The sequence below is a fragment of the Jaculus jaculus genome, chromosome 14, assembly GCF_020740685.1.
Source record: "Jaculus jaculus isolate mJacJac1 chromosome 14, mJacJac1.mat.Y.cur, whole genome shotgun sequence".
Classification (NCBI taxonomy): Eukaryota; Metazoa; Chordata; class Mammalia; order Rodentia; family Dipodidae; genus Jaculus; species Jaculus jaculus.
The window spans coordinates 65,048,391-65,060,581 of record NC_059115.1 but is presented as its reverse complement, the minus strand read 5'-3'; the positions used below and the strand labels follow the sequence as shown (position 1 = coordinate 65,060,581).

The 12,191-nt window shown below is 57.0% G+C and overlaps 1 protein-coding gene across 1 annotated transcript in view; it reads right to left on the bottom strand.

Moving 5' to 3' along the window:
- Plxnd1 (plexin D1) overlaps positions 1–9,479 on the bottom strand; it is a 54,632-nt gene extending 45,153 nt beyond the window's left edge. Inside the window, exon 1 of the mRNA XM_045133569.1 lies at positions 8,139–9,479. Within this exon, the coding sequence (XP_044989504.1) occupies positions 8,139–9,464 (1,326 nt within the window). The 5' untranslated portion in view covers positions 9,465–9,479. The remainder of the gene's footprint in view (positions 1–8,138) is intronic.
- Between the last annotated feature and the right edge of the window lie 2,712 nt (positions 9,480–12,191).

The window sequence follows — 12,191 nt, the reverse complement described above, 5'->3', positions numbered from 1 at the left end:
CTGGCACTCAGAGATGTTCTGGGGCTGTCCCCTGAGGTGTGTGGGGGGGGGGAGCATCTCATTTCCATGGCGATGCCTATACCATTGTGAGAGCCAGAAAAGCCCTCGGGAGTCACCTGGTCCAGCTACCATGGGGGCTCCAACCAGCACCTGGCAGCAGCAACCACCAGCTCTTCTAGAGCCAGATCAGCCACATGCCTTGTGTCTCTGTTCCCCTGCCCTCCAAAGCTACACTGGCTCTCCAAGACCCCCAGGACAGTGCCCAAGCCCTTGGCTCTCAGGCAAGGCCTCACACTCTTGGCCTCTTGGTTTCATCCTGCCAGCCCAGCTGGCCACCTCATCTCCACCTTTGCCCCACCATGACTCCTTCTCTGCATGCCCACAATATTTTTTATTTTATCTACTTATTTATTTTTTTGGTTTTCAAGGTAGGGGCTCACTCTAGCCCAGGCTGACCTACAATTTACATGTAGTCTCAGGGTGGCCTCGAACTCATGGCAATCCTACCTCTGCCTCCCGAGTGCTGGGATTAAAGGCATGCGCCACCATACCCGGCTTCATAATCTTTCTTAAAAACTTATTTTAAAAAAATAAGTTTTTTTTTAAATTTTATTTATTTATTTATTTGAGAGCAACAGACACAGAGAGAAAGACAGATAGAGGGAGAGAGAGAGAATGGGCGCGCCAGGGCTTCCAGCCTCTGCAAACGAACTCCAGATGCGTGCACCCCTTTGTGCATCTGGCTAATGTGGGGCCTGGGGAACCAAGCCTCGAACCGGGGTCCTTAGGCTTCACAGGCAAGCGCTTAACCGCTAAGCCATCTCTCCAGCCCATAAGTTTTATTTTTATTTATTTATTTTGAGAGACAGAGGAAAGAGACAGAGAGAATGGATGCGCCAGGGCCTCCAGCCACTGCAAGTGAATTGCCAGACACATGCGCCACATACTGCACCTGGCTTATGTGGGTCCTGAGGAGTCGAACCTGGGTCCAACTTTGGCTTTGCAGGCAAGTGTCTTAACTACTAAGCTCTCTCTCCAGCTCTAAAAACTGTTTTTATTTATTTTCAAGGAGAGAGAAAGTAAGAATGAGTGGACATGACAGGGCCTCTTGCCACCAGACTAACTCCAGACATATGTCATGAAAAACCGAAGTCAGGCCATTATGCTTTGGAAGCAAGCGCCTTTAACCACTGAACCATCTCTCTAGCACCCCTGGCAGTCTTAAGTGCCCAGGAGACCTTCCTCCAGACCTCCTTCCCACCTGCCATGAGGCTGCTCAGCATGAGAGGCATACATATACCTCACTGTTCTGAGTCTCCAGGAGACTGGGGCAGGACCGATTCCACTCTCTGGGCATGTCATGTACCAGGCTGAGTTCCTCCCTGGATGACATCCACCTGAAGTCGGGGACACATAAGACATACTGCCAAAGAGGTGCTGGAAAGCCAAGGGAGGAACAGACCTGGGAACAAGAGCCTGCACCTGGTGGTGGCTGTGGGGTCCTGCCCCAGCCACACACAGGCTCAGGGCTGGCACTGGACTGTTGTGCAGGCTTCCCTGGGAGGCCTCACTGCTTCCCCAAGATTCCATGTTCTCACCTTTAAAATGGGCCCATGGCCCCTCCGCCTGCTTTGTCACCACTGCAGGAAGTGCTTTTCAGGGAACCAGGGAGTAAAAATGTAAGCAAGCCCGCCTATTCTCCTTGTGCCTGCTGGCTGACCCCTTCCAAGTCCCCTAACCTCTCTGAGCCAACTGCTCCCCCTTCTGTAGACTGGAGGTCACGCTCACTTCACTGGGTTTCGAGAATCAAAAGACATACTCTGAGGGCTGGAAAGATGGCTAAGCCGTTAAGGTGCTTGCTAGCAAAACCAAAGAACCCAAGGTTCAATTCCCCGGTAGCCACGTAAAGCCAGATGCACAAGGTGGTGCATGCATCTGGAGTTTGTTTGCAGTGGCTGGAGGCCCTGGCATGCCTATTCTTTCTTTCAATTTAATTAATTAATTAATAAAAAATTGGGGAGGGGAGGTCTGGAGAGATGGCTTAGTGGTTAAAGTGCTTACCTGTAAAGCCAAAGGACCCAGATTAGATTCCCCAGAACCCACATAAGACAGATGTACAAGGTGGCGCATGCATCTGGAGTTCATATGCAGCAGCTAGATACCCTGGTGTACCCACTCTCTCCCTCTCCCTCTTTCTCCCTCTCTCTCTCTCTCTCAAATAAAAATAAATATTAAAATTTAAAAAAAATTTAAGACAAACTTGACACAAAGCTCTTTCCAAAGGGCCAGGCACAGGATGAGTTCTCAACCCATGATGATAATTACAATGTAGACAGTGGCACTGATGGCTAAGTGAGGACTCTTTCCTACAGGAACTCCAGGTTATGCTCCTCTCCCTAAACACCCCAGCTCAGATCCCATGGTGGCCACCAGGACTGGAGCCACCTACAAGTTTCCTAAAACTCCATGTGTGCATGGCCACCATGGCCTGCCTAGATGGGGACTGTGGGCCGTGTCCCAGGTAGTGACACCTTCCATTCCACCTCTCCCACAACAGTGAGGCATGATCTGGATTGTAGGAACTGCCTTGCCAACCCCATCCCCAGCACAGCACAGGCTAGTCTGGATTCACATCTTCAATGTGACACCATTCAAGTGCACCACCTGACAATCGACCATTTACACATCCATAGAGCCAAGGAGCTCCCTTCTTCCAGAGGGAAGACGCTGCTTAGCCTTTGGATTTCTGTCTTGACTTTTTGTTTGTTTGTTTATTTTTTGTTTTTTAAGGTAGGGTCTCACTCTGGCCCAGGCTGACCTGGAATTAACTATGTAGCCTCAGGGTGGCCTCGAACTCATGGCGATCCTCCTACCTCTGCCTCCCGAGTGCTGGGATTAAATGTGTGCACCACCATGCTAGGCTCCCTGTCTTGATTTTTTTGAGATAGGGCCTCACTATGCAGTCCTGGTTGGCTTCAAACTCAGGATGCTCCTGCCTCAGATTCCCCAGTGCTGGGATTGCAAATGCACACTTCCACGCTTGGCTGAGATAGGGCTTTTTGTTTTTGTTTTGTTTTTCGAGGTAGGGTCTCACTCTAGCCCAGGCTGACCTGGAATTCACTACGTAGTCTGAGGGTGGCCTTGAACTCACAGTGACCCGCCTACCTCTGCCTCTCAAGTGATGGGATTAAAGGCATGTGCCACCACACCCAACTTGAGATAGGGGGCGTTTTCAGAGAAAAGTGTGTCCAGGTGGCCCTCACCTCCTCTACCCTCTGAAGGAGCTTCATCCCACCCACCTGCCTCCCTGCAGCAGCTGTTGCCCGCCCCCCCATTTGGGGACTGCCTGGATTCCAGAGTGCTGCTGGTGAGAATGTGAGCAGAGCTGGTGTGTGGTTACATGCATCAGGCCCTGGGTTCCATCCCCACCCCTCAAAAGGATAGCCATGAGACCCTCACCTTCTCCAGTTACCCCAGATTCCTCTGCTGATTCACAGCAGGCCCCGGGCTGGCTCCCCCAGCCTGCCTTGGCCTCTGAGCTACGCTGCAGCTTGGACCTACTCACACCCTCACCACACCCCTCTATCTCACCTCTGCTCCCTCAGAGCTCAGTTGGAGTTCATGGGCTGCAAGGGCCCAGCCTGCCCTCCTCAAGAGACTCTCCACACCCCAGCGTGTTCTCCGATGCACTGTCTCCCTCTAATAGCTGCACCAAGCCATTTCCTGGGCTGGGCGTGTTGACAGTCTAAATGACCCATATCCTTGGAAGGAGGTCCTGTGCTTCTTCCAGAGTGAGAGTGAATGAGAACCAGAGAGGGTCAATGACTGGTCCTGGGTCACACAGCACACGGGCAGAACTGAAGCGCTGGCAGCTTAGTCCCCCAGGTATAATACAAGGGAGCCAGACATTCTCAGGGTGGGAGGGCTGTGGGCCAGGCTCCACGCAGGTCATGCTAGCCAAGCTCTCCCCTAAATCCTACCAGCTCTCTGCTTGCCCCCCGCCTCCATGGGGCATGCACTCCCAAATCCCTTTCAGACATAAAGCCCATCTTGCAAACTCTTTCCCTGCGCCTTCATCTGGCATCTCAGCCCTGAAATTGATGCAGAAAATACCTTCCTAAGCTGTGCGCCCACCCACCGCATGTCTGCCTTAAAACTGCTTGAGGATTTTTTTTTTTCCACCTTTACTATAAAAAGACACCTTGGGGGCTGGAGAGATGGCTTAGCGGTTAAGTGCTTGCCTATGAAGCCTAAGGACCCCGGTTCGAGGCTCGGTTCCCCAGGTCCCACGTTAGCCAGATGCACAAGGGGGCGCACGCGTCTGGAGTTCGTTTGCAGAGGCTGGAGGCCCTGGCGCGCCCATTCTCTCTCTCTCCCTCTATCTGTCTTTCTCTCTGTGTCTGTCGCTCTCAAATAAATAAATAAATAAATTTTTTAAAAAAAGACACCTTGGCAATGCAGTTACAGCATTTGCTGTGCTGTTGCAAGATTAAGTGTACACATGTTATGGTCATTTGTAGGGTGAGGAGAAAAGTTTAGGGAAGGGTTTACGTCCATCTGGCCCTACTTTGTGGGAGACCCTCTGTCTCAGTTTCCCCACTGACAGCCCACAACTGTCCAACTTGCTTTCCCTTCAAACACACCATGACCTGAGGAAAGGGATCCAAGCAGCCTGCCTCTCTCCCCCTCCGTCAGGACAGCATCACCACACACAGCTTAGTCCTCCTGCCTCAGCCTCCCCGGTGCTGGGATCACAGGCTGTGCCAGCACACCAAGCAGCACTCATTTCTTCATTCCATCTCACTCTCAAAATATTCGAGCGGCTCTAAGCATACTGAAACCATCAGGGGCAAAACCAGTGCCCTCCTGGGGCTGGGGGACAGTGTGTCCCTGCCTGTGATCCCAGTCATCAGCAGTTCCCTTCCTCTGGCTGGGTTCCCAAGGAGAAGCCTTTACTCTTGGCGGAAAAGCAATGAACGAAGGGCACGGCCTGCGAGGTGAGGCTGGAACATCCGAGGCTACCCAGAGGCTCAGGGACAGTTCGAGAAATCACTGGCAGCACCCACAGTGGGGACAAGAATCTGTGTTTCCTGAGACTGAGCCCGGGGTGGGTGGGGACCAGACAGAAAGGCATGTTCTGCCTCATGTCCAGTGCAGGCAGACCAGTTGGTGCTGGAGGCCACACAGAAATACCCCCTACACACACACACACACACCTCCATCCAGTGGTTGGGCAAAACTTGAGGGGACTCTTCCCCCATGGTGTCAGTCCCAATTCTCACCAGGGTTAAACCTCAGCCCAGACCCTGTCCAGAACTGTGCACTGTTTGGCTCCAGGCCCTCAGCATCTCCCAGGGCCTGGCCAGCTAGCTCTACAGTTGAAGGCCTAGCGCAGAGACGTGGCTCAGGGAACCTCTTGCCTGGACCTCCCTGCTAGCTCCCTACGGACTTTCTAAAATAATACGGAAATATCTGCAGCAATTACAAACTCTGTGTGTGTGTGTGTGTGTGCGCGCACACACACACACACGCGCGCGCGCACTCGCGTGCTAAACATCAGGCAGGATAAATCATCTCATTTAATCCCACGCTATCCCTAGATGTTCCCCTTCTAACAGAGGAGCTGAGAACAGCCTACATCTCTAGCCGAAACCCTCCATGGCTACCCAGGTTCCTAGGAGAAAGTGCTGCCTGCCCTCCCACCTCTTGCCTGCTGTTTTCCCCACCTGCACAGACCACTCTGCTGTTCCTCTAGATCCCTTGGGGCCGTGTCCTCTGACTGGACCCCCGTCGCGCCCCTCTCGTGGACTGGCCTGCTTCCTCCTGCCCGCACATCTATCCTGTCTTTGACACTGCTTCCTTCCCTAAGCCCGCTCTGCCTGTGACCCCGGGCCATTCATCAGTCCTCAGCACAGAGGGCTGGGAACACTGTGGGGAAGGGGGCAGGTGTGAGACGGTGGGGTCCTCACTGCCACAGAGTTAGCTTTGTCGGGTCACAGTGTGCTGTCCCTGAGCCTGAAAAGCCAGGGGACACTGCTACTAAGGCACACCTTCCCCACGGAAACATCGCAAACCTCTGGCGCCTGCTGTGCGGCAGGCACTAAAGTGCTTGACTTTGTGTTAAGTCACTTATTGAGTGCGAAGCTTCTCCGAGATAACATTGTCTTTCTAGTCTTTCATTTTGCAGAGGAAGAAACTGAGGCTCAGAAACTATTGCTCAACCAAGGTCACACAGCCAGGAAGTGACAAGACAGGATGATTTCACCCAAGTGCTGAAGAATTATCAAGAGCCTGGCCACGGACGGTGACCAAAATCCACTGATACCCCACCTGTACAGGAGGCTCAGACCCCTGTGCCTGGTACTTATCTTGTGGGGGGCCTTCCAGGCACCTGGCCTGTGCCCACCGACATGGGGAGGGGAGAATGAAGCAGACCTAGAAGGGCCTCAGCTGCAAGTCTGTGTCTCTTGGTGTGGGAGGAGGTATAAGTCACCCTCACCCTGAGGTTGTGTCCCTGAAGAGGCCTTGCCTCCCTCAGCAGGGTGACTCACTGTGTCGGCTGAGGGGAACCAGGGACCGTGGGAACCAGGGCAGCTCTTGCCAGAGAGGGAGAGGGAGTGGCCTGAGGAACACCACAAAGCCATGCTCAGCAAGGGGCCCCTGCACAGGGTGGCTGCGGTCCAGGGGGGGCTAAGAGGTGGTTGGTCCCCTCCGGGCACCAGGACTTTGCTCACCCAAAGGGGAGAGTCCTACTTGCCTCATCCCCAGCCCCACGGACAGCCTCCTTGGGGATGTGGCTGTGTGGAAGGCGAGAGCTATGCAGCAGCTGACCCCACCCGGTGAAGCAGCTCCTGGGACAGTCTGTCCCTCACCCGCTGGGTCTGGTGGTCAGGGTAGTGAGCAGCCCTGGCTACAGAGAATGTGGGCTTGCTCAAAGCACGGGGTGGGGGGGGTGGGAATCGGTTACACCCATGCAAGTGGTTAATCTTAGAAGAGTCCAGTTGCCACTGGGGATCTCAGAGAAGGGACCAAGCAGGGACCCAGGGAGGTTCAGCAAACACCAGAAGGCTGGGTTTGGTCTTTTGCAAAGTTGGGTGTCATTCTGGGGTGTCATGACTCAAGGAGGAAAATGTGACCCACGTTCTGAGGGTCAACTGGAGACACAACCTCCTGGGGTGAAATCCTTGAGGGGACCAGTGTGTGTGCCCAATACACGCTCTGAGCTGTGTTCACAAGGCAGCAAAACCCAGCACCAAGGACCTATGCTGACGTCAGGCAGCTTTTGCGCAAGACCCTCTAGAACAAGAACCTCTGCCCTGTTGCCCAGCTGCATGACCTTGAGCCAGTTATTTAACCTCCCTGTGCCCCTTTCTTCATGCGTACTGTATAGGCTTGCTGAAGACACCTGTGACATGCTTAGTGACAACTCCACTGCCTTAGTGTTCACCCCAGGTCCATCATGCGAGGAACTCACTTGGGGATTTGCTGAATGAGTGAAAGTTGGCCTCTGGCACACACCTGTTTCCCAACCACAGAATCTCCCTAAAGAACTTATCTGTCACTAAATACCACTGTCCCCTGCCACAGGCTCCCACTTCATTTCTACTCTCCTGCTTGCTTACGATCTTGCAAGCCCCACTGGGTGTTGCTGGTCATTGGCCCCCACCCCCAGCACAGCTGGCACACCCACGAACACACCTGCCACCGTGCACCGTTACTTCCAACCGGCTCACACAGTGCGCACCTTCGGTCTGCACTGGGCTCAGCACACTCCATACATACCTGCGCAGTAGGCGCACCTTTGCAGTCTGGGAGCACCTGGGCATACGCGTAAACCTAGACCCCCGCCCCACTCTTAGGCACGCGCACCTGTGACCCAACACGCTCCTGAGACCCGCGCGTGCACATCTGGGCCATTAACTTTGCCTGTAATCATCCCTCAAGGGACACCACTATGCCCACACATTCACCTGTACTCCGGGAAACATTCCAGCTGTCCCCCACCCCGACCCCGCACAAGTTCGTCTGGGCTCCCAGGGCCCTGAGCACGCACCCGCTGAGCACCCAGTTCGTGGGGTTCTCCCACCCCAGAACTCTCCTCTCCCGCTTTCCCACCAGCCTCCGCCCCCGGGGCGTACCTGGATGTTGCGTTTGCGCTCGCAGGCCGGCCCGGTGCCTTGAACCACGCTGTCAAGCACCGCCACCACGTCGGGTGCGGGCTCCACGAAGCAGGCGGTGCGCGCCGCGCGGATGGCTGCTTGCACGTCGTCGAAGCGGAAGACGCAGAGCGCGGCCGGGGTGGCGCGGGCCGTGGGGGTGCTCGGAGGTCTCTCGAAGACGGCGAAGAGCAGCTCGCGCGTGGGGAAGACGGAGAGCAGGCGGCTGTAGAGGTCGCCGCGACCCGCGCCGCCCGCGCACTGCAAGCCCAGCTGGATGTAGGACTCGGTGAGCTTCTTGGCGTCGGCGCCGGCGCCGCGGGGCAGGCAGATGCGCGCCAGCAGGCTGCGCGCCTGGCTCTCCTTGTCGCCGGCGCGCGCCTCGCTGTTGAGCGCCAGGTACGCGTAGGTCTGTGCGCCCGGCGGAGGCTCGGGCGGGTGCAGGAAGGCACGCACGAAACCCAGCTTGTGCTGTTCCTTGGCGCCCTGCTTGATCTTGAGGATGTTGTCGTCGGAGGGGTTCAGGTCGAAGGTGAAGAGCTTGGCCAGGTCACCGCGCGCGTCCAGGGAGCGGATGGCGATCTCGGGCGTGTTCTCGAAGCGGTGGTCCTCCAGGCTGCGGTTGCGAGGGAAGAAGGCGCTGCCGTAGCCGGTGTACGTGGCGCCCACCAGCAAGCGGCTGCCCCCGGCGCCCGCGGCCGGTGGCAACACCAGCCCCACGGTGGACGCGTTCGGGTGGTTGGCGGCCACGTTCAGCATGCTGGGGAACACGGTGACCGGCTCGGCGGGCGGAGCGGCCGGTGGGAAGCGCACGGCCACGGCCGAGATGTTACCCCGGCGCCTCAGTTGGCAGAAGCCCTGGTAGATGGAACCACATACGACCACCAGGCCCTGGCCGGGGTCCAGCTGCAGGATCTTGTTGTAGTTGTCCGTAAGGCGCCGTGGGTGCTCGCACGAGGCCTGGGGGAGCTGCGGGGCGTGACACAGAGGACTGTCGGCCACGGGGCCCACGGCTGCCTCGGCCTCCAGGCTCAGGTTGGCACCCGATAGCTGGTACAGGCGGTTCACGGCCGCCAGATACACGGTGCCCGCCGCGCCGTCCAGGGCGAAGTTGTTGGTGGGCGTGGGCGAGGGGAAGCGGCGCTGGATCTCCAGGGCGCCGGCCCGCGCCGTCGCGAGCAACAGCAGCAGCGGCAGCTGTAGCTGCAGCCCCGGGACCCGCGGTGGGGCTGGGGAGCGCGGGCGCCGCCGCAGCAGGGGGACGGCCCGGGCGCTAGGGGGTGCGCCGCCCGCGGCGCGACGAGCCATCCAGGCGAGCGCGGGCTGAGCGGCGCGGCGAGTGCATGGGGTGCGGCGCGGCCGGGAGCCCGGAGCCGGGAGCCCGGAGGCGGCAGGAGGCAGGGGGCGGGCCCGGGCCGCGAGGCGCTTCCTGCCCGCGCCAGCCGCCCCCGGCCCCGGCGCCCGGGCCCGGCTCAGGCGCGCGGCACAGCCCGGGGCGGGGCGGGGGGCGGTTCCGAGGACGCCACGCCCTCGAGGCACGGGCCCACTCCTCCCACTTTCCTAGTCACGCCTTCCCCCCCCCTCACGGACCCCACCCATGACGCCCGGCACGGGTCTGCTCACAATCTGCGTGTCGTCGGCTCGCTCCCTTGGAGGCCCCCGCGTGGCCTCTGCTCCCGTGCGCCTTCATCGCCAGTGGCCATCCGGCTTGCCTCGCGCGCACTTGTCTGCTTTCCCCCCTCTCTTCCTTGGCCCTGTCCCTTTCCACGTCTGTCTCTGCGTGTCCGTTCACCCTCCACTGCCCGCCTGGAGTTTCGAGTTTCGCTTTCTCAAATCTCTCGGACTCCCCTACTTCGCGCCCCGTGCCTTTCCCCTTGTCTTTCTTTCCTCTCCATCTTCGTTCCCACTGCCCTTGCTCCCTACTCCTCCTGTCCCTGTTCCCCTTCAGCGCCCCATTTCCCCTCCATCTTTCACCTCCTCCTCCCTGGTCCCAGCCCTCCCCAACATGTCCCCCACCCAGTCTTCCCCTGTCCATCCCCTTCCCTGCGCACCAGCCAGGCTCCACAAAGAAGGCCAGACCGACGAGGGACACCAAGCCCTTTGGGATCTTGCAATCTGTCCCCCAAAACCAATGAAAAGGGTTTACACGCATCAGGGTCTGAGTGATGGGGCTAAAGCAGGCCACCGGAGAGGAAGTATTTTTGGTCTTGTTATGCCATGATGCAGACTTGAACTGGACAGGACACCCGCACTTGGCTTTGGTCCTTGTGTGGACACCCTGTGAGTTGCCAGTCTTGAAACTCCACAAGGTCCAGGCCTGTGCTCTTAAAACTCTAGAAGGACATAAAGCTCTCCCACCATTCTGTGACCTCCCCCAAAAGACCAGGTAGATCTTGGGTGGAGGCAGGTAGTGTGGCCCTAGTGAGGTCACAGTGCCAGATACTTGGTGGGTACCCACACAAGCCCGGTCATGCCAAGTGCCTTCAGTGTCAGAGGCTGTTATCTGTCACATCTTACAGACATGAAAACTGACGCCCAGAAGTGAGGGAGCACAACCTTTCTCCAAAAGCCACCAGCCCCTCAGCTCTAGACTCTCAGAGGAGACTTGCAGCTGACACTTGGTGATGGCTCAAGAGAGTGGGTGATACCTTGTACCCAACCAGCTGGGAAGGAAGGTTGGGTAGGGGGTTTCCCTGTGTCTACAGGTTGGGGTCAGCAGAAAGGGCTGGGTCTATAACCACCCACTTCCCCAGCCCTGCCTCCCCCCCACCCCCCAGGACTTCCTGCCACTGTGCCTGCCTGCTCTGGTCCAGCCTTTTCTGTGCCAGCTCTGGCCTTGGCTTTGATGGCTGGGAGTGTGTTCCTTTGCAGGCAATTGGAGACTCTTGTCGTGGGCCACTAATTCAGGGACTCGGGGTCCTCCTCATTCTGTGGGGAGGGCGTATGTCATGCAAGCCGTGAGAGCCACCTATGGGAGCCAGAGGTGTGCACAGAGCTGCCTCAGTTTACCTCCTCCTGTCCTCTCAGCACTGCCCTACCACCAGCCCATCTTCCTTTCTCTAGCCTCCTACCCATCTCTCTTCCTCTATTATGCTCCTATTTTACTTCTCTTTTTCTTTTCCCCTCTGCAGTCTCTCTCTCTCTCTCTCTTTCCCTCTCTCCCCTCCACTCTTATCTCTTGGTGTCTCTGTCTCTGGTCTCTGTTGCATCTCCCTGTTTCCCTCCCTGTCCCCAACCTTCTCCCTCCCCCTCCCTGCTTCCTTCCTGTTTCAGCTCCTCTTGCCTTCTTGCTGCATCCTGCAGCTCCCCCCACTGAGCCTTGAGGATAATGCTCCATGGCGTTTTAGCTCAGCCCAGGGGCACACAGTGGATTGTTCTGGGCACACTGTGGGCACAGACTTTTATTAAGCTGAATGGTGGAACTCAGGAGCCTCCGAGGTGGGGGGGTATTGGGACCTGGACTCCGGTGTGAATTACCCTCACAAACTGGTGATAGGATGTGCTGTGGTCTGAGCGCTGCAGCAAGCTACTTATTCTCAACCTGTTTCCTGGGCTATAAAATGAGGACCAGCATAAGGTATACTAGTCCTTTGAAGGTTGAAAGACTTGGAAAATTAAAGATAAATCACAGGCATTAAGCCAATACCAGTTTTTCTCCCCTTGCAGCTTTGGGTAGTGGACCCCACACAGCACATGCTGGAACCCTGAGTGGGGGCAGGAGGCTTGCGATAGATCAGGGCCCCACCTCATGTTCTGAATCCTACAGCGGCCGATGGGGTCACTGAAAGCTAAATCCTGAGCCCAGCGCTGCCCTCACAGGGTCCTTGCAGCCAGAAGACAAGACGTGGGTCACCGAGCCCATTTCGCAGTCAGGAAAACTAGGGGCTTTAGCAAGATGAGAACTGGAGCTCAGCTTTGTCTCCTTTAGACCAGGAGGGTCGACCCAGCCTCCTAGGTGAGCAGAGATGCCAAAGAAGGGGGGCCTTGCTGAGAAACTGGGGGTCCTCCCAGGAGAGGTTTTGGGGAGCCCATGGG